This window comes from Drosophila navojoa, chromosome X (assembly GCF_054131105.1).
Source record: "Drosophila navojoa isolate 15081-1374.11 chromosome X, UAZ_NAV_1.0, whole genome shotgun sequence".
NCBI lineage: Eukaryota > Metazoa > Arthropoda > Insecta > Diptera > Drosophilidae > Drosophila > Drosophila navojoa.
In genome coordinates, this window is record NC_142895.1 from 1,476,718 (window position 1) to 1,499,482 (window position 22,765).

Sequence of the window (22,765 nt, forward strand, 5' to 3'; positions counted from 1 at the left end):
TACAAAATAAAATAAAATAAATTCAAATAAAAATGTGTGAAAATTGTGTTTATAATTGATGCCCAGGTGTAGTTAAAGTGAAGTTAAAGTAACTAGTTGGAAGAGATACATAGGCCGAGAAGTGCAGCCTCGAGCTCTGCTAAAGATTGAAATATGTGGAAGTGGAATATGCAAACTGCATGCCGTTCTCTAACAACTGAGCTTTCAAATTGACGAGTTCCTCTATGCGATTATCTTCATCAATAAGAATGGAAGATGAGAAATGCTGCTTGAACTTCTGCCTTAGTTTTGCTCTTGCAGCATAACCAACTGCATCTGAGGGATGCTAATCAATGCACCCAAGCACATATACAAGCACACTTCAGTCTATACATATGTATGTGTGTGCTGCGAGAGAGCCATAAAGCTCATCTACGTATGCAAAAGTTTTTGCGCTGGTTTATGCATGTGCAGAAAAGCTAACTGAGCCTCAGGTCAAAAAGCTTGCACGCAGAGTGAGGCTCTCCACACTTTGATGACCGATCGACTTGTGAGGAAGAGAGAGAAGAGCTCGGACTAGTAAAGGTTTTTCTGCCTCATTTACTGCATTTAGCTGAAGGAATTGGATACCGTTTCTCTTCAAAAAATAGATTGAGGGAGGAGGGACGCAGTGTGACAGATACAGACAGAGAGAGAGAGCAAGATAGAGATATAGGGTATATACGCTTCGGCTATATTGAGTTGCATTTCGTAACTCGTGGCAGGAACAGGCTGCGCAGCGAGCTTTGTCCAAGCTTTCGCTTTCGCTTTTACGGTGCGACACGATGAGGAGCAAATCGAAGCTTTGATTTGTTGCTTCCCACACGCACATACACATCGAGTAAACGAAAAAAATGTCAACAAATTGTGTTGAATGTTATCAAAATCGTACAAAATATTTAAAATAAAATTCAAAATTATACGCGCAAAACAACTGAAAAGAAAACAAAGCAAAGGCAGTGGAGCATAAACGTGAGCGAAGGCAACAGGGTAGGGGCAGCAGCAGCGGCAGCGGCAATTAGCAAAAACAAAGAGAGAGAGTAGCGCAAGGAAGAGCAATCGCAAAGACAAACACAAAAAGCAAAATTAAAAGAAGCATACGCAAAGGCAAAACCAATTAAAACAAAAGCAAAGGACACACGCGAGAGCAACAACAGCAACAGCAAAACCAACGGCAGTTGAAAGCAGGAGAGCACCGAGCTGCGGAGTTAAACGAAGAAAACAAAAAGCAACAAGCAGCAACAGCAACAATTGTGCAAGTGCATGTGTGTGCGTGTGTAAGAGAGCGAGGGAGTGCATGTGAGCGTGTGTGTGCACTTTTGCGTGCGTGCGTGTGTGTGTGTGTGTGCGTGCGTGCTTTTATATCTGCTCGTGTGTGTTTGTGTGTGTGTGTGTGTCTGTTTTGCGTGTGCAGTAACAGCGACGGCCCACCCCCGAACTTAATGAGCAAAATGAGCATGTTCTTCAACCGAGTGCCGTTGTTCAGCTGCTTTAGCGGCAACAGCGAAAGCTGCGAGGAGCTGTTGCCCTTGAATGGGGCCGTGCGCAAGGAGCCCGTTATCCTGAATGTCTACGATTTGTTTACTATCAACGAATATGTGACGCCACTCGGACTGGGCATCTTTCACACCGGCATTCAGGTGTATGGGACAGAGTACACCTTTGGCGGCCATAGCCTGAGCAACACGGGCATCTTTGAGCTGCCGCCGCGCAGTGCTCAACAAGAGTTGGGCCAAAACTTCCACTATCGCGAGAGCATCCACCTGGGCCACACACACCTCAGCCGCGACGAGGTGCGTCGCATTGTGGATCAGCTGGGCTGGCAGTTCAGTGGCAACAGCTACCATCTGACCAGCCACAATTGCAATCACTTCTCGGATGCAATGTCTCGTATCTTGTGTGGCCGGCAGATACCGGGCTGGATCAATCGGCTGGCCCACTTCGTTGGCTGTGTGCCGTTCCTTGAGCGCTGCTTGCCCCCTGATTGGCTGACACCCATGTAAGTGGGCGTGACAGCAGCAGGGGCAGCCAAACAAACCGAGGATGCTGGCGGTGATGGAAAGGGGCGGGCTCAACAGCTATCATATTCCTAACATAAGATTCATTCAATTCGTTATTAATGTGTGACAATTATCGTAGGAACCTCAAGTACAAGTATCATCCAAATCCAAATCCAAATCCAAATCCAAATCCCAATAAATAGTTGTATGCTAATATTCTTTCTTTTATAGATACAGAGATCAGTGAGGAGTGAGGAGTAATGACAAGCTATGGCTAATGACGAGGGGATTGGGGGTTGGGGAAACACAAGTGATATATACATAGCTGTAAGCAGTTGGGCTGGGCATGTTTATTTTTTGTTATTATAACAACGGGGTATCGTATGACGAGTAGAGACTGGAAGGCATTATATTTTATACAAATGTATGTTTACTACTAAATATTTCGTAAGACCGTGTACCGAGTACCGAATAACGTAGAAGACAGTTGTATTTTATATATGTATGTACCTAAATGTACCAGTTGAAGCTTTGTTAGTTTTTTGTTCTAGCAAGATTATATATACTGATAATCCTCTATGCTTGGCGAGTGACGAATCATACACAACCTACTCTCATATAATCTTTAAGCATTAAGATAATCTGAGCTGTTCCCTAATCTAAGATATTGTAAGACTCAACAGATGAAATTGTGACAGTTAATGGTGAATGACAAATTATTGTAATATCAATGTACGTATCTGTGTTTACTATAAGTGTAAAAAGTTGTAAAGCTCGCTCAATAGATGTGTCTATGATCTGCGAGCTAAATGTTATACATATATGTATGTGTGTGTGTTGTGAATGTGCTCCAAAAACTGGTTTCTATTGTTAGGCCTATGTAAGAGTTATGCCAGTTGAATTTTCTTGAAAGTTTCTCGCTTTACTGAAATTGCGGCAAGTAGCGAGTAAGAAGCAACGAGATACTACGGGTAGAGAGTAACGAATGACTATAAGAAATCGACTCAACTAATAGCTTAATTAGTTTTTTTTTTTCTGCTCTCTTTTTTTCTATACAAAGGCGAAATTTTATTGGAACGACGAAGTTGCAACTGTGGCGAGTAGCGAGTAAGAAATAACGAGTGAAAAACTATCTTTGGTATACATGTACTACATATGATGTATTTATTTACGTAATCTTGTGTAAACTTTGAATGTTACTCAGATGAAACAATTTTTGATAGGCCAGTTATACAAAATATATCAAATAATTCTTAAATGTACACAAATTCATGGCAGTCTGATGCTTTTTGGCGAGTGGGGGAGCGTGATTATGCTGCTTGTGCGTAAGTTGAGCCATTGAGCGATTTTTGTTTACTGAGCAACTCCTGTGCCGCCCCCATGGTATGTGATATATGTATGTATGTGTATACATATACAGCTATGCCATCAAAGCGTTCGGCATTTGGGCGCCATCAGGGAATGCGCTGACATTGCCAGCGCGAGTTCCCCTTCAATGTTTGCTTTAATTCTTTGATTTCATTTTTAGTTCCCAGCATTCAGTAGAAATGGCATTGAGGCAGCTTAGCAACACAAATTATACACATATGTATAATTAACTGTTGTTGATCATCGTTACGTATTGCTCAAAATGGACTCCACTTACACCTGTACTTGCCATGGAAATGACTCTTATATTTTATACTCCTACACTCACACAAATGTACTGTCGTGCACTTACATATACATATGTATATACTCACTTGTACTCATACTAATAAACTGTGATACTCTTCAATTTGTTCACTCTTCTACTGCAGCACTCTTATACTGTCTACTTTTCTACGTGTCTTGTCAGCTTTTGTTACCTGCTGCTGCTCTCTTGCTCTTTTACTCTTATGTTCTCGTCCTCTAATACTTATAAGAACTTGAGCTTTGATTCTCTTATACTCTCCTATACTCTTAGTCTTCTATACTCAACTACTTTTAAGCTCTTATGTGTGTAAGCTCTGCGCTCATTTATTCTCTTCTGCTCTTACACGCTTCCACCATTACATTTAGCCATTTAAAAGCTCACATGGCTTCCAAAGCAAGCAATATACCCCGCTAAGCCGCATTCCCATAGCTACAGGGTATAGCTACATTTATTGAAATTCTTGTTTTTGTTTGTTATTTAGTTTTTATTTATGTTTCATTTTGCTGTTGTTTGGCATAAATTGTTAAACATGTTTTTTGGTTTTAATTTAATTTTTTTTTCGTATTTAAATATATATAGTTATGTATATTTTTTTTGTTGTTTTTCTTTTTTCGTAGTTGTATTTGGTTGTAGTTTTTGTTTTTCTTGTCTTCTTTTATCTAGTTTAGTTGTTGTTTTTATATTTTAATTATTAAATTTAACTCTCGTTTATGCATTGCTTAGCTAAAAAAAATCCACTTACAATTAATTTACACAAGTTGAAATAGTGCGAATGACTTTTTGTTTGGTTTTCGTATAGCTGTCTTCTAGCACTCGCTGCTTTTGATCTAAAAACTAACGAGATAAGAGTGTGAAGGGAGGGAGGGAGGGGAGGGGGGGGGGGGTGATGTGAGAGCGGGGAATCTCGTTTCATCTCACTGCTGTTGTCACTGGCTCTAACTGACTGAAACTGATGATACTCGATCGACGAGTAACGAGTGCGCGGGGTAATTCGTTGTACTTCAGCTATTGACATTCCGGGAGAAACTAGAGCCAACGAGTGCTGAGTGAACTGAAATTCGTTGTGCTTGAGTCAAACTGAATGACGAGTTTGATATACATATATGTATGTGGGGAGCGAGTAGCGAGTAACGAGTTCACTTGAGTGTATTATGATTGGCCTTGTCTAGCAAGTAGCGAGTAACGAGTGAGCTGAGTCCCACTGACTGGGACTGAAGATGATGTGCCGAGTGGCGAGTGGCGAGTGAGTAACGAGTGTCGGGTAAACTAAAACTCTTTATATATCTGAGCACCATTACAATTGCCGTAGTTGAAGTAGCGAGTGACGAGTAACGAGTGGCAAGTAAACCCAAAACCCTAGAGCAACTGAAGATGAAGTAGCGAGTAACGAGTGTGACTGACGAGTTGCGAGTGGCGAGTAACGAGTACGTCGCGGGCTAAGGAAAAGTGACGAGCGACGAGTGACGAGTGACATTTAGTTCTAGTTGTATTCTTGCTATTAACAATCTGTCTTACAGCTGATTTATCTTGTGTAGTATACATTAAGGTTAGTGCTTATGCGTATCATACAATATTTGTCTTTTTTTTACGTTTTTCTTCGTTTATCAATTCGTTTGCTTTGGTTTTTTGTTTTTTTTTTGTTGATCGATCGATTGATCGATCTATATATTTTATAATCTCACGCTAAAATCTCAATTACACAATTTCGCTTAGTTGCTATGACTAGTTAAGCCTATTAGAATACAAAAAAAAAAAAAAAAAATTATATATATATATATGTATATATACTATATATGTACATATACATATACATATATATATATACATATATTTATGGGAATTACATAGACAAAATATCAACAAGTCTTACCAATTATGTAGATGTTGTATATTATATTATTCATATATGTATGTGTATTTCGATATATGTAGGTATACATAGAGTTAGAGCACGACATTCAATAGTTAAATAGTTCTACATACAGATACAGATTTATAGCTAAGCCCAAGTATACATGTATATAATATTCGCATGTATATACACACATATTATATATACACTCGAGTGTTACTATTTAGTATATTTAGTTGTCTAATTCCTAGTCCGTTTGACGCACTCGCCTTTAAAGGAATCAAGTCGAATATCTAGTTATCGATGATCGACTTAAAGGTTCCCTTAAAAGAAGTCGTCAAAGGTTTTTGATTATGTTTGGTATTGAAGCATCGGCGCCGATAAGTTCGGATGATGTGAGCTATTCATGCGCAATGCGGATAGACTTTTGTTATACCATTCGTCCTCCGGCGACATGCCTGAAAGCAAAATGAAGAAAATATACGATTGTTAGTTGGGTTAGGATGAAAGACTGTATAGCATGGATATGTTAGCATATTTATATGGAATAGGTAAATGTATTGGTATGAAATAAGACGTATGCGAAATAAGGTTAAGTTGAAACTTAACTTTTTTGATTATTTCAAGTTGAATTTTAGCTACAAATGTGAATTTTATGTATATATCTTTATGAATAAATATTTATATTTAGTCGTTTGGGTAATCTGGTATAAGGAAGTGAGGTTAAATCGGCCTAAAAGCAAAATCGGATTAAAGATTAGTCCAAGTGTTGATTCAATCAACAAGTTGTCATCCTAATATACATAGATATACACATATATATGCATAGACTGTGACTCTTCAAGATTTCCGCTACATAAATGCAAAAATCAATGAGGTTAGGTTGAATTAGGCTAGAGGTTATGATGAATCAGCTGCACATATTTCGATGATTATTCAAGATTTCCGCTACGTAAATGGAAAATGGGCCGAGACGAACACACCCAGACACACACACATACATACACACACACACCGACACAGGATGCCTAATGCCTAACTGGACTTGAGAAACTTGTCTTGACTTTATTTCTCTTTTTTCGTTTATTTTGTTTTTCTTTTTCTTCTTCTGGCCGGAAATTCATTTGCAGATTTGTCGTCGTCTTGACTTTTGCCTTGCAGCCCTCTCTCTCGCACTCTCTCACACTCTCTGTCTCTCCATTTTTCCTTCGCTTTCTTCCTCTCTCTTTTAGTTAATAATATCCGGTTAAGTAGTTTCCCCGCTAACCCCCGCGGACCATATACGATCCCTGTCTGGGGGCCTTATGCCTCTATATCTGATGTCAAGCGCATTTACAGGTTTTATCTTTCAATTTTCTGTTTATGGCTCCAAGCTCGGAAGATCCCCTCCTTGCCGTCCAATTTCCTCTGCCCTCCCGTTTTTGTTATCAGCCGTCGCGACGTCGCCTCAATAAACAAAAATTTCATACTCCAGACGAATGGCTCGAATTAATGGAGCCGACTGCGAACGGAAATTTACGCTAACTCGAAAATCACATAGAATTTATACATATGCATACATGTACAGACATACATACATATACAATAGAAATATGGCGTATTAGGATTTCACTGTAAGCGTTTAAATATACATACATACATACATACATACATATGCATGGGCTTGAGCGAAAATCTATGAGATAAGCTTCTGGCAAGAATCTACGAGAGTGCTAAAAGTTCGCTCAGAGAACGGATCTTTGAGCTAAAACAATGGCTGAGAGCATGACAAAAAGAAAGGCAGAGAGAGCGGCAGAGAGGGGGAGTGAGAGAGAGAGAGAGAGAGTATGTGAGAGGGAGCGAAGCTTTGAGCGCTTTTATCGTAGAGAGCGTATGCTATCATGGCCATTTAAGGGTGACCATACCATACATATTTACAAAATATGCGTAAAGAGTTATTTATGAAATTCACGAGTTAAAATGCTTTTAGCTTAGATATGTATACTAAATAAAAATATGAATACTCAATTTAATGAGATATGCACATCGATATTTAACGATTATATGCAAACCTTAAAAACAAATGACTTGCTGCAATAGAACAAATGGACGATCATATATGTATGTATGTATATTTACTGATTATAATATATATGTATATTGCTTTATTTAAGTGTTAATAATGTACACTATAGATAGTATATTAATGTCCCCAGTATATATGTACGTATGTATGTATGTATGTATATGTCGTTTAGACTCTCTCTTTGAGCAAAGATTTCCAATTAAAGTCTGCCTCTTTGCAAATTGTGTGTCGCAGCGTCAAAGAGTTGCGCTCAACCTTCGTGAGGCGAAAGCGCAGCTTGAGCCGCGAGAGAGCAAAAGCTCGTGAAAAAGCTGCGAGCGGCCGATCGCAGCGAGCGGCTGGCAGGTAGAAAAAGGCGCAAACAGACGCTGAATATTCTTAGTTAGTCGGCGGGTGGCCAAGTGTCGAAACGTTGGCCAAGCCCAATTAAGAAACAAGTGCAGTGAAAGTGCGGGATCAAGATAACGGCTCTGGTGTGAGAGGTGTGAGACGCAAGGCATGAAGCACAATGGAACGCAAGCGTGAGTAGTGCCCAGCCAATTGTAATTGTTATCGATAGCTGTTTTTTTTTGTTGCGTACTTACCCATCGAGTCCTGGCGCACGCCCACCGAGCCCATATTTGTGCCGTGGGCCATTGAAAATGGCTGCGTCATGCCCGGATATGAGGAGGCGCCCATTTGGAACAGATCCTGCAAGTGTTAGACAACAATTAATTATCATAAATGTGGAAGCGTGTGTGTGTGTGTGTGCGTGCAGCCTTACCTGGGGATAACGATTCATGGTATTGTGATGTGGATAGGGCTGATAGCCGCGAGAGACGCTATAGCCCTGAATGTTCCGCATCATGCCGTTGCACGACGGGATCACAGATGGTGCCAATGCCTTTTGCAGCTGCTTCTCCTGCTTGCGGTACTTGGCGCGTCGATTCTGAAACCAAACCTGCAAGAGGACACAGAGAGAGAGGGAGAAAGATGATTTAACATCAATTAAAGCGTTGCCAGACCTTTAAGTTGTTTGCTAAATTAACCAGCAATGCCAGCCGCAGCAGCACTTGGCAACGCTGTGCGCATAAAAAATAATAAAAACGAGCGTAGAGCGAATGATGGAAAAAGGGCAAGGCGGAAAAAAACATGGCTGCCCCAATCCATGCACACACACACTTACACACAGATACGAATACACTCAAGCATTTCACTTTAGACTGCGGGCGACGTCTTATGAGTGAAAATATCTACAAAATTGAAATTGAAAATAAGTTGACGACGCTGTTTGCAATGAATGGGGTGAGGGTGTGGCTGGCGTGTGTAGGGGGTGGGGCGGGGCGGGGCGGTGCGGGCCGGGGGGATTTCTGCTTAGACATTATTAAAGATGGTCCTCACGATTGCGACTGGGGTTCCGACTACTGGCGCTGGCGCTGATGCTGATGGCAAAAAGAAATTGCCAAGATGAAAGCCGCGCGCCCAGCATAGACAACGTTGCCAGTGGGCTTAGCGGCCAAAAGAGTGGGAGTACGAAAGCAGGCCAGAACAGGGGGAGGCAGTGAGAGAAAGGGGGCGGCGGCGGCAGCAGGCGACGAGCTGTGTGTAAAAATTTCCGACATTTTGAAAGCTGCCTCAGCGCACGCCTCAGCTTACTTTGACTTGCTTACAAGTCCGCCTGTAATGGCGCGGGCCCAGACATCCGAGGCGGTAGAGGGGGGGGGGCAGAGGGCGTCGGGTGTGCGGCAACTGCTGTGTGTGAGCGTGGTGGGTGTTTGTCGTTGTCTTCAACTTGAGCTTGCTACGTCTTTGGACGTCTTTGGCATTTTTCTTGTATTTATTTTATCATTATTATTATCTTTGTCCATGGCTATGTGTGTGTGTGTGTGTGTGTATCTCTCTCTGTGTCTGTGTGTGTGTGTGTATTTTAATGAAAAATACAAGCAGGCCTGCAGCTCGCTCGCTGGCTTTCGGGGTTGTTTTCTGTGCCCACTTGATGGCTCGTTCGGTTTCATTTGGTTGGCTGCCAGCATAAAAATGCCAGCCCATGCTTATGTGTGCGTGTGTGTGAGTGTGTGTGTGTGGGTAAAAATGCTCTTAGCCATTTGTTGGAGGGTTGCAAACTGCCTTCTATGCTGCTTCGACTGTCTGTCTAGCTGTTTATATGTACATACATATGTATATGTATATATATGTATGTATGTATGTATGAGTGTGTGTGTGCCAGCCATCAAATGGATCCTTAATTGAGTTACTCCGCCCACACACACACACACAGTCCTACATATAGATGCAATACATAAAAAATGGCTATGAGGAAAAAAAATGAATGAAAATGAGAAAAAAGGAAAAAAAAAACAACTTGGCAAATTGTAAAATCGAGCACAGAACTTTGCTATACCCTCTATAGTTGGCGAGCCATGGGGTATGCTAGGCACAAATAATGGAGGTAATCCTTATATATTCGTAATATGAATCTAGTACTGTTATATAACAGTTTTTTAACGGATCTTTCAACGGAAAACTGTCGTTTGGTATATTGCTCTTATTTCTCATACATTTTCGATGTTTCCTACATAAGCAAGTTTCATATCTTTCTCATAGAGCTTATTATCTATGTTCTATGTTATTTTGCAATGTTCTGAAATGTCTTAGAGCTGTTATATTCAGCTCTGATGATAAATCGAAAAGTTCTGTTATGGCGATGTTTTTTTATGCTATGTTATGCAATACCCTGGCAATACTCGCAGCTCTACACAGTGTTATTTCTGCTTATTTTGTGATAAACTTTATTAATATTCCATCCGCCATGCTTTGCGATGTTTTTTGGTTTCAGTTGGAAATAAGTTTCGTTTCAGCATGAGTACTTTTTCTTTAAGATCTCAGCATTAGTTGCCCAATCTATGTTACGACGATGTTTTTCTGCTTTTCTATAATATATTAGATGTTTTGTAGGTTTTGGATTGTCATTTGATTTTGTTGGTAATTTGTTGGCAACTAAATGTGGCCTGCGATGTTTAGCGATGTATTTTGTTGTTGTTGTTGTTGGTTTCTCTGAATGGGCCTAATTAGATAAATGTAAATTAAAACTACAAATAGCCTGGGCCCCACAACACACACACACGCACACACACACACTTACCCACACACATACAGCCATAGACAAACACCGCGACGGAAATATGAAAATTAAACGTATTCAAATTGAATTTACTTTCAACATTTAATCAAATTTTGACCCGCATAACGTTTCATTGCAATGTTATTCAGTCTCTTTGCTTTTTTCGTGCTTTTGGTTATTTCAATTCAGCAACGTTTAGGGATTTGCATTGTTGTTGTTATTAAATTGAAGTTGACTAAACTTGGATGCAATTCTATGTACGTACGTGTGTGTGTGTGTGTGTGTGTGTGGCCTATAAACAAAATGTAAATAAAACAAGCAGCTAAACGAATTGTTATCACATTTCATTTCAACATAATTTCTAATTTGAAAATATGTTTCTGCATACCAATTGGCTTTGCCAGAAATTAGCTTTTTCTTAAAGCCTATCAATACCTGATTTTCCCGCATTTTCAAGAGCTGGCTTCCAAATTGAGGAATTGCTATTATGCTCTATTTGCTTTTGTCTAGCTAAATATATAGGGAATGCTATATACATATATATAATCCACTTCAATTGGATTTCAGTTCGATTTTTGCTCTATTCAAAGAGAATTTTTGGCTTTAAATCTAGCTAGTTTTTAGAGCTATAATCAACGGCTAAAATATCTATATAATTATATATATATTATTATTATCTATATTGCTGTAACTTCATATTGCCAGGCCTTGCTGCAGCTGCACTCCAATTAGCCGACAATTATTCCAATTGGCGTCCAATTGGCATTGTTTATTTAACAAATGGAAGTTGCGCTGCGTTGATTCGCTTGTTGACATTAATGTTTAGCGGGAAATCGTGGATACTTTTTGCAGCACTTGCGGCATATCGAATTGCCCATTGGAGCAGTGATTCATGATTGCCTTGAATATTAATTCCAGTTGCAATGACAGTTGCCAGCGTTTATTTCGCAATAACAGTTGTTTTCGCACTGAAATCCAACTGGCTGCATATCGAATGTACATACATACACACATACAACTATATATACATATATATAAATATTGAATTTCATTAAAGTTCTGCTCGTGTTTCATCCATTTTGTTGTTTGCCAATTTCCATTGCCTACTTATTGGCGCACGCTTCTTTATGCAACTCGATTCGTTCGCTGTTTCCCTCCACCCCTCCACCCCTCTATCGCTCTATATACATACACATCTCGATTTATTTCTGAGTAAATAATGCTATTAGTGTTATGCGCCCCATTTCACACTTGTTTACAGAACAAACGAAAGGAAACCGACTCTAGTAACGTAAATAGTAGATATTGTATTACATATCCGAAATATGTATGCTTATATAGATATGTTTACTCGACTCGACCCCTTGCATCTTATATGCTGCATATCACATCTATATACAGACTGTTTAGGAATTAGGATCAATATTAGAGATTAGCGTTACAAGAGATTGTTGAAATCAGGTAGAGAATGATAATGACTGATGATAATGATAATTAACGTGAAACTACGTTAATATTAATAATGCCAACACTAGTATTAGTGATGATAAAGATAACAGTAAATGATAATGCTAATGCTAATGCTAATACTAATGCTAATATTAATAATAATGCTAACACTAGTATTAGTGATGATAGCTATAAGAATAGATGATAATGCTAATACTAATGATAAGATGAATAATACTAATATAACAATGATAATAACTATAGATGATAATACTAATATTAATGTTAATATAAATAAAAATGCTAATACTAGTATTAATGATGATAACGATAACTATAGATGATAATGCCCATACTAATGATAGTATTAATGATAATTCTAACATTAGTATTAATGATGACGATAACAATAGATGATAATACTAATGCTAATGCTAAGATGAATAATACTCATATTAGTATTAATGATGATAACGATAACTATAGATGATAATGCCAATATTAATGATAATTCTAACATTAGTATTAGTGATGATGACGATAACAATAGATGATAATGCGGATATTAATAACGCTAACAATAGATGATAATGCTAATGCTAATAACATACAATTATAACTCTAATACCAGTTATAATACAAATGTTAATACTAATGCAGATTCTAAGACTGATGCTAATAATAATGCTAATTCTAGTGCTAAGGATAACGAGAGATGATGATCTAATGATAATTATAGATGATAATGATGCATGATAAGTTGAAGATATGAATCTAATGATAGATGATAATGAGGCTGAGAATGATAATAGAATGAATCCATAACGGTCATTAGTTGAGGAATTAGCTAAATCAGTCTACATTCTAGCTATTTTTCCCACATTCTCCCACCTTAGCTCTCTTTCTCTATCTGTCTGGATCTTTGGGTGAACTCCACTCTTGACGAATCGTAAACCTCATCTAATCTCAATTAGTTGTACACGAAGATAGCCATCGAAGCCAAGCGAAAAGCTTTTACTTCACTTCAAAATGCATCTGTGCTCCAGAGAATAATCGAAATGCGAAAAGGGCTAACAGTATGACAAATATATACATATACATATATATGACTATATATAGAGTTATATATACAGCTGTTGGCTCTGATCTGATAATTATGTGAGCTGAACAAACAAGCAAATTGAAAGACTAGCAAAATGCGGCAAGGGGCGAGGGTTGAGGTCGACGGGCAGGCGGGTAGGCGGGTAGGCGGGTAGGCGGGTAGGCGGGCAGCCAGCAGGGCGACTCGAATCAGGACATTTGTTGGCGATCAAATGACAGGCAAATGCCCTGCTATTAGCACAGCATAAACCATATTTTTCTACAAATGTTCAAATATTTACACACACACACACACACACACACACACACACTCACACACACACACGCATAACCCTCAGCTGCACAACCGCAACCCTCGTATAATGAGGCGTAGAGTTTGCCCTGCTGGCTGCTTCATCCTCTTCTCTCTCACTCTCTCTCTCTCTCTCACTCTCTCTCTCTCTGTTGGTAATTTGACGACAACTTGACTCTGGCACTCACTTAACAAGCAACAACAACAACAACAACAACCAGCAACAACATAATTTTGGTGTTGACGAAATTTGTCGCATATAAATTTGTATCGCAAATTTTCTTTAGGTAGTGCTTCAAGCGAATGAGGGTGACGGCCAGGGGGCCCGGGGGCCGGGGGCCGGGGGTTAGCTGGGAATTGAAGTTGGGGTTATGCGGCTGCTACATCTGCTTGAAAAATCTAAAAAGCGTCTCTCATATTCTCTAATGCCAGAGTGAGTGCAAGTGCTGCTCGCATAACATCAGCTTCAACCTATTTGACAACTAATTAGGGTCATATATATGTAAGTAGATCTAAAATATAGATCATGTGTATGCACATCCTATATATGCTATGCTTTACAGCTCTGTTGCTGTACCTGTTCAGTTATTGGAGTGTCTGGCTTGCCTTAAGCTATGCTAAAATGTGTCTAGTGTTGTTAATAACACTATAAAGAGAACTCTACTTAATAAATCTACAATCTAAACATTTCAGCTTGACAGGAGTTTCTTTCTGGTTGTTTGGCTTATTAGCGTGTGGCTTGAGCTGAAGTTAAATATGTAGCTAGTGTTGTTAATAACACTATAAAGAACATCCTACTTAATAAATCCACAATCTAAACATTTCAGCTTGACAGGAGTTTCTTTCTGGTTGTTTGACATGTTTGCGTGTGGCTTGATATTAGATAAAATATATAGCTAGTGTTGTTAATAACACTATAAAGAACATCCTACTTAATAAATCTACAATCAACTTGACAGCAGTTTCTATCTGGCTGTTTGGCTTATTAGCGTGTGGCTTGAGATTAGATAGAATATGTAACCAGTGTTGTTAATAACACTATAAAGAACATCCTACTTAATAAATCCACAATCTAAACATTTCAATTTGACAGCAGTTTCTATCTGGCTGCTTGGCTTATTAGCGTGTGGCTTGACCTTAGATAGAATATGTAACTAGTATTGTTAATAACACTATAAAGAACATCCTACTTAATAAATCTACCATCTAAACATTTCAATTTGACAGCAGTTTCTATCTGGTTGTTTGACTTGTTTGAGTGTGACTTAAGCTTAGATAAAATATATAGCTAGTGTTGTTAACAGCACTATGTATTAAAAGAAATCTTTCAACAGCTTTCAAGCGAACATCAAGCTGAAATCTGGTTAGCAGAGTGATGGGATACATGTATATACCTATATTGATATACATACTCATATATATATATATATATATATATATATATATATAGATAACTCTATCAATTGATATTTGTAGATGACTCCATCAGGTTGTCAGCTCGCTTTCAGCTCACGCGAATCTCTTAGATCGAATCAGAGATTTTTCTTTGTGTTTTCTTAGTTTCGTCTGCTCGTTCCCGTTGCGACATGTAATTCTATACCTCAAATGGGCAAATGAAATGCGCCCGGGGTTGGCGAGGGGCGGGACAGGAGTGTTTGAGTGTTGAGGGCTGAGCTACCCTAACCACAGGAGCAGCCGCTGCACTTCACTTGTTTCGCAGTCATGATAAAAACTATAAATTAATTATTACCGCGGCGCACTTGAAAGCGCAACAGAGTCGCAGCACAGCAAGCCGGGGCGGAGAGGGGGTGACACAGACAGGCATGCTTGAGTTTGTGTGTGTGTGTGTGTGTGTGCCCTAGTGGGGGGTGGCTTTGGCTTTGGCTTTCGCTTTGAAGCCCCGTGTCGCCCCGGAGAGCACTTTAGAGCGACACCCAAAAGCGAAGCATTCAATTGGAATAATCGTGAACTAATCGGCTAACCCAGATGATCAGAGCGACATCCATGTAGAGTTGGCCAGAGACTAGGGAGGGGTAGGGGTAGAGCTGGTTCGCTGTGGTATGCTCTCTAACCAAGCAAATGGCCCTAAATCGCATCAGTGCGCAAATTGCCAGCGCAGCAGGCGAAAACAACTGTTGGAATAAATGGGAAATTGGAAACGAACGACGACAAATCGATTTACGTATATCGATAGCTAGATGTATAGATAATTGCAGTTATTTGCAGAGCTCTTCAGGAAAGATGACTTCTATAGGAAACTTTAGACCATGAAATGAACTAGAAAGGACAGACATTGAGTTCACAGGAGCTAACTGAAGAATCGAACTAGTTCCGATCAGTGAACTGGCGTTAAGTTGCATGTATTATTTACCTTATAAATGGCGCATTTACCATAGAAAACCAACTAGTTCGTCTCGTAGAACTAAAACTCATTTAATTTCACTGAGTGCCTTCTATATGATCAAATGAACTAGTTCAACTAACTAGTTCAGCTATTAATTCATATGGCAATCATTTAGTATATATAGAAAGAGACAGAGTCTCTCGCTTTTGACATATTTCCTAGGGTATTTTTTGTGTTTTGTTACGGTCGAGGGAGGGGGGGGGAGGCATGGATTACTCACTTGAATTCGCGCTTCGTTCAGCTTTGTCGTTCGCGCCAGCTCCTCGCGACAGTAAATATCCGGATAATGCGATTTGGCGAATGCCGCTTCCAGTTCAGCTAATTGTTCCTGAAATAAAGCGGATTTTAATTATGCTAATTTTTGCTATGTATATATGTGTAAATATATATATAAATATAAATATATATGTATATTATATGGGCATGAGCTGCTCTCTCTCTCTCTCTCCCTCTCTCTGTTCGACTTGTTCACTGAATGCAAATCTCTCTGATAAGCAGCAATGAGACAAAATGAAGAGAGCCTGGAGCTTGAATTGTTGGCGACATGGCCAGTGACACGCCCCACAGCCAGCCCCTAGGTTTTGTCCATAGCTAAACAATTTTCGTATTCCCATTGGCTCAGTTTCAGTTTGGCAAATACAAATTGTGTTGCCCACTTCGGAGGACTTGTCGAAAGTTTCAACATCAAATTTCCATTAGAAAGCAGTGTTGTAAAGTGACCAAAAGCGCAAAGTCTAGCAGCAGAAAAAAAGAAGAGAAAGTAAAGCAGACCAAACAAACAACAACAACAACAACAACACTACTTAAGCAGATTCCAGGCGAACGTAATGAAGTTTAGCTTAAAGCTGTCGCCGCTTGACACACGCAGCCTAACTAGCTGTCAGCGCGCTTTATGTGACGTTCAACAACACTGCAAAGTGCTTGACCTACGCATCGGGCCTAGGCAGACGCTTGGGATTGCGAACGGAACTAGAATAATATTAAAGGGTTCCTTTTTTTTCTCTTAAACTTAAACTAGTTATGGATAGCTAATAGTGGTTATCGGTTATCGGTTATCGGCTGCAACTTATCGTATACCAGAAGCTGATGCTTTGCAGCACTACGAAATACTCCACTTGACGCTTTACAGCACTTGCCTCAGCTTTGCTATTTACATATATTGCTTTCAGTAGATTTCCAAACGCATAAACATTATCAAACACTTCTGCGGGACCCTCAAAAACCCCTTTTAAGAGCATTACTGCTGTCTCTTAATATACGATATATATAATATAATAATATACGTTCCTTTTTGTATCTATGCGTCACATGATTTTCCTTTGATATGTACATATGCAATACTTTTGACAGTCTAGTCTAGCTAACGTCTGTAGACGTTTTCCAACACTTGCGTTCCTTTTTGTATCTATGAGTTACATGATTTTCCTTTGATATTTACATATGCAATACTTTTGACAGTCTAGTCTAGCTAACGTCTGTAGACGTTTTCCAACACTTGCGTTCCTTTTTGTATCTATGCGTCACATGATTTTCCTTTGATATCTACATATGCAATACTTTTGATAGTCTGGTCCAGCTAATGTCTGTAAACGTTTTCCAACACTGGCGTGCCCCACTTACAACACAATCGAACTAATGCTGATTAGATATCATTAAAAATTCTTTTCTCAACTTTTTTGGAGTCCTTATCATGTATGTTTTCCACCAATTTACTTCCCGCACAATACTTTCCAACACTGCTTAACGGATTGTCCTTGCCCCTGATTGAGTTTAGCTGATTACATTTTTGAATTTGTGATTGAAATAACACTCTAATGCTTAGGCTCTATCTAGCAAGTGAGTTGCTGTTGTTGTTGTTGTTGTTGTTGGACATTTACTTTGGCAAATGCCAAAAGTTTTAATTGCAAGCGTAACCTTCACGAAATCTAATTAAAATTTCTCACTACGTGCTTCAGCTGAGCAGAGTTGGTCTCGTCTGGGCCAAGGGGGGAGGGCAGCGGCGGGTTGAAATAGGGAATACCCCTAATATATATATATATATGAGAGAGTGTGTATAGGTGCACATGCATATGCACTCTCTCTCTCTCTCCCCCGCTTACACTCATACTCTCCTCTCTCTCTCTCCGTGGTTAACTGACCTGTGTGAATGTGGTGCGATGTCTTCGTCTGGCTGGCGTTGGGCAGGATGCTGTGGTTGGGGTATGACCGGCATGTTGGCTCAATGATGAGATTCCACTTCCGGGCGATGTGATGCCAGCGGAAACCGTTGACATTCCGCTATTTGGTTCCGGTTTGAGTTTCTTGAAAGCGCCCTCTGCTGTAAACGAGAGAGAAAGCAAAATGCAGTTGAATATTTCTTCCAGAAAGTATATGGGCTTTTTCTGAAGTATAAAACAAGGAACATGCATGAGATATCTCGATAGTTCATAGTGCTATAAACAGTGAAATAGTAAAACGGATCAGTAGGATCGATGGATAACGTATAGCTGTAACTTATAGATCTATTTGTGGAGGTCAGAGTGGGTACACACGACATATATGATTAATGGACAACGTTTAGCTATAACTTATAGATCTATTTGTGGAGGTCAGAGTGGGTATACACGACTATATATGAATATAGATAGTACTTGAAGTCTTTAGACTGACATCGTGATGATGACAGAAGGACGAATGACCAGACGGACACACAGATCTACTGCTTGATGGACGGGCGGAGGAGCAAAGCAGAAGTCAGAGAAATGCACAGTCAAACGGACGGACGGACAGACGGGCGGATGCCCAAGAGGCAGAAAGTCCGAGGAACAGAAGAGCGTGGAGGCGGATGAAGAGTCGGACGGACGGGCGGACGTGCGTGCAGCCAGAGCAAAGTGCTTGAACGGAAGAGCGGACCGGCTACCAGACGGAAAGCAGGATGTGCAGACAGAAATCTGTGGGACGGAGAGACAGAGCAGCAGATGAGTAAACGGACGGAAGAGCAAAAGCAAAAGAGAAAGCGATTGAAGGTATATATAGACAGGCTATATATAGCTGCACTCCATGAAAGAGTATCAAATACAACAAAAATTCATTGTTGCAGAAAGAGAGGGCAAGAGAGAGAGAGAGAGAGACACACATAGTTTGAGATTAAAGAGCCGAGGCAACTAGCATTTAATTTGAATTTTAATATGCAGCAAACGTTTATGAAAACTGCCAACCCCTACCACCACCCCTACCCCTACGCAGGCCTCTACCTCCCTCCCACTCCCACTTCCTCCCTCTCTCTCTCTCCATGCTCTCTTTCGGTTTGTTGCATAATTTGTTGCGGCCACAATAACTTCGGCGGACGTCTCCGGGCCACGGGCCACGGGTCACGGGTCACGTCGTCCTCTCCGGCTCGGGCCATGAATATGCAATATGGGATAATTTATGCAAATTTCTCGGCACATTAATCGGACAGAGCAGTCGCTCTCTCTCTCCCACTCACTCGCTCTCTCGCTCTCGCGCTCTCTGTTGCTCACCTGGCAAATTACAGGGCCAAAGGTCAAAGTAGGGAGCGACCATGGCTTAAGCTTCATTCATTTAGCTTGTCACCTGCCTTGTGACCTTTGGCCACCGGCCTCCGACCTGCGCTGCTGCTGCCGCTGCCGCTGCTGCTGCTGCTGCTGCTGCTTGGGCGCTTAATTGGCCCGCTTAGCTCGTTAACAAAATTTCAACTATGTTTGCATTTAACATTTCGCTCGCACTAATTGAATAACACACAAGGCGAACGCTACCTTTTATCTGCATTTATTTATGCTAACTCACGGTGTCTCTGCCCTCTCTCTCTCTCTCTCTTCTGGTTATCGCTGTTAAGCTTTCGTGACCTTGTCAAGGTCGTAAAGGCTTAAATCATTTCCTGGCCCTTGAGCGATCCTCAGCTTTGTTTACTCTTAAACTCTGTTCTCGGCATTTTTTCTATGGATTTTATTTCTTATTTTATTTTATCTATCATTTCTCTCTGGCTTCTTTTTTGTCTCTCCTTCAACTATCCCTCTTCTTTCTGCTCTCTTGTTTCGAACTACTTTTTGCCTCTTTGTCGCTTTTACTACTGATTTTCATTTTCTTTCTGTTCATTCCTATTCCTTTCTCACTGGATTTTCTTGTATTACTCTCTTCCTTTCCTGGTTCTTAATCTCTATCTCTGGATTACTTTGACTTTTGTATTATATGGCATCGAAGCTTACTTCTCTGGCGAGTCTTTCTCGCACTCTCTCTTTCTCTCTCTCTCTCTCTCTCTGTCTCTCTTTCTACCCTCATCCTTTTCTTCTCCATCGTTTTGCTTATTCTCTCTCTCTCGGTTCTTTTGCGTAAATTGTATGCATTGCCTAAGCTGCTCGCTTTACTCATTATCGCTACTCTCTTTCTCTCTCTTTCTGCTGCTCCTTCACTACTCTCTACTACTAGTTTCCTCTCTTCTAGCTCGCTTCTCAGTCGTGTCTCTTGGGTATCTCACTTTGTTTTTGACCTCTCAACTAGTTCTGAATGATAAGCATTTGCGACAGGGCTGCCAGATCAATCAAATTCTGTTCAATATGTAAAATCCAAATGGCATCTGCAGCAGAATATGAATATTCTTCATAGATCTCATAACTCACGCTCCATTCCCTGAACCAGGCGACTTCTGATACCCTTCTCTACTCTTCCCATCTTTTCCACTACTCTTCTTATGGTGTTTCTTCTTAGACATTCTCTCTGTCTCTCTTGTTCTCATTGAGCCTATCTTTTGTTCTCTGCCCTTCTATCTACATTTCCTTTATGTTATTTATATATTATTGACTTATCTTCTATACTCCTGTTCTCAAGCCAATTTCTCTCTCTCTTCTCTGTTTTTCGTATTCTTATCCCTATCTATTCTCTCTTCAATATCGCTTCTACTTATTTCAACTCTTCAGTTTTCCCTCTTTCACCTCTTTCAACTCCTCTCTCGGCTTGCCCTTTATCGTCGTGAACAATAGAAGCTGGGCTATTGAAAGGACTCAATGATTAGCTTGGATTACAGAGCCAAGCCAGAGCTCAGGCAGAGCATGGGCAAGGGCACGAGGCCAGAGGGCAGCGAGCAAATGTGCATATTAGCAGCTGATTTTTGTCCTTTTGCTGTCACAACAATTGCGATTAAGCCGAGGAAATGTGGCAAAGGGATGTGCTCACATAAAGGAGCAATGCAGAGGCCGGCGACAAAGGACGACGAAGCGACGAAGCGGGCAGTTGAGCCGAGAGGCGTTAATCCTTTCACAGCACAATGGCGAAACAGGGAGAGGGCCGGGGGAGCAAGGAGCGGGGTCGGTGATGGAGCTTACCTGATATGGTGTGATCGGAGAGTCGAGAGGGCGGCGTATGGGCCGGCGTGTGGTGGTGCGAGGAGGAGTCCATGCCAGGCGTTGGCAGGCCCGAATAGAGAGCACTGAAGTCCTCGGGCGTGCTGCTGCACTTGCGCTGGTGGTTGAGCGAGGACGAGGAGGACTTGTCGAGCGTGGTGATCGGGGAGCGAGTGTCCTGCACCGAGCTTGCGAGGCTGAGCAGGCGATTCTCGTGCGCGCCGCCGATGCCCATCAGGCGATTATCCTGGAAGGACATGAACTTGGTGTCCTGGGCAACGCCCACGCCCGCCGCAGCGTGCTGCATGCTCGCATGATCCTCGAGCAGACCCTGCTGCAAGCCAAGCAAACCGCCCACCAAATTGGGTCGCAGCTCGTCCATGCTGAGCTTGCCCGCCTGACCGCACGCTCCAGCCGCCGAGAAGTTCAGCTGCCTGCTAAATATGGCTGGAAAGATGTTGAACTGCTGCGAATCGGCGCTCGATTGCGGACTCAGGCCCAAGCTGTGCGGCACCGCCGCCACCGACGTAGATGACGAGGAGGCAACAGCGGAGGCTGCTGCGGATGCGGCAGCGGCAGATGCTGCAGCGGCGGCAGCAGCAGCAGCAGCGGCGGCGGCCGCTGTCGATGAGACCGTCGAGTGGCTCGTCGAGTGGCCCGTCGACCCAGGCCCGTTGCCTATGAGGAGTGTGGGCGTGCCGTGCAGCTGATCTAGTTGCTGTTGTTGCTGCTGCTGTTGCTGCTGTTGTTGTTGTTGCTGCTGAGCAGCCTGCAATTGTTGCTGCTGCAGTGGCGCAGCTCCCGCCGGCAACTGTTGCTGCTGCTGCTGTTGTTGCTGTTGTTGCTGATGCTGTTGCTGCTGTTGCTGATGATGTGCGTGCGCTGCTGCTAGGGCGTGTGCGTGACTGTGGGCGTGGCTGCTGCTACTACTCCCGTTGGAGGGCAACGCTTGCTGTTGTTGCTGCTGCTGTTGCTGTTGCTGTTGCTGCTGCTGCTGCTGTTGCTGCTGACTGTTGGTACTGCTGTTGCCGACGACTCCCACCAATCCAGCTGGCAATCCGACGCCGCCTACACCGGTACCAGGGCCGCCGGCACAACTTTGATGTTTGAAATCCAATTTGTGGCCGGCGTAAAAACGCTGCGTATCGATATACGTTTTGAAGAAATCTATTGAATAATCCAACTGGAGGCTGTGACGCGGCAAGATGCGCGCGTTCTATTGTACGTAAATAAAATTTCGGCCGAGCTAACCAAAGCTCCTCTGGTTCCGATGGCTGGCTGGGGTCTGAGAGCTGAAATCTTGTTACTTTCCTTTTCAGTGTCGCGTTGACGTTTGAGTTTTCTTTTTGATTTTACACTTTTCTTTTTCTTTTTCTTTTTCTCTTTGTTTTTGTTTTTGTTTTTCTTGCGAAATATTCTCACTTGTCGCTGATCAAACACGTGTTTGATCTGAGCTGCACTAGCTTTGAAAAT

The 22,765-nt window shown here is 41.4% G+C and overlaps 2 protein-coding genes across 2 annotated transcripts; one reads left to right on the forward strand and one right to left on the reverse strand.

Annotated features, from left to right (window-relative positions):
• The first annotated feature begins 771 nt into the window (after nt 1–771).
• Nucleotides 772–2,232, forward strand: LOC108658553 (deubiquitinase DESI2). Its single transcript, XM_018111215.3, has one exon. The coding sequence runs from the start codon at nt 1,461–1,463 to the stop codon at nt 2,019–2,021; it is 561 nt and encodes a 186-aa protein (XP_017966704.1). The 5' UTR covers nt 772–1,460; the 3' UTR covers nt 2,022–2,232.
• A 3,370-nt stretch (nt 2,233–5,602) lies between these two features.
• On the reverse strand, nt 5,603–22,507 carry LOC108658552 (homeobox protein unc-42). The gene is made up of 6 exons (XM_089264795.1): nt 21,275–22,507; nt 18,095–18,270; nt 16,177–16,284; nt 8,374–8,550; nt 8,195–8,300; nt 5,603–6,003 (listed from the first exon to the last, which is right to left on the reverse strand). The coding sequence occupies exons 1-6, from the start codon at nt 21,672–21,674 to the stop codon at nt 5,897–5,899; spliced, it is 1,074 nt and encodes a 357-aa protein (XP_089120921.1). The 5' UTR covers nt 21,675–22,507; the 3' UTR covers nt 5,603–5,896.
• Nucleotides 22,508–22,765: the final 258 nt, after the last annotated feature.

Excerpts from the sequence above, each read along its gene's own strand:
- LOC108658553 (XM_018111215.3), top strand. The coding sequence starts at position 1,461 with ATGAGCAAAATGAGCATGTTCTTCAACCGAGTGCCGTTGTTCAGCTGC.
- LOC108658552 (XM_089264795.1), bottom strand. The coding sequence starts at position 21,674 with ATGGACGAGCTGCGACCCAATTTGGTGGGCGGTTTGCTTGGCTTGCAG. Across the intron at positions 8,301-8,373 it reads CCATGAATCGTTATCCCCAG|GATCTGTTCCAAATGGGCGC; the intron begins GTAAGGCTGCAC and ends TAACACTTGCAG. Across the intron at positions 6,004-8,194 it reads CGTGCGCCAGGACTCGATGG|GCATGTCGCCGGAGGACGAA; the intron begins GTAAGTACGCAA and ends TTTTGCTTTCAG.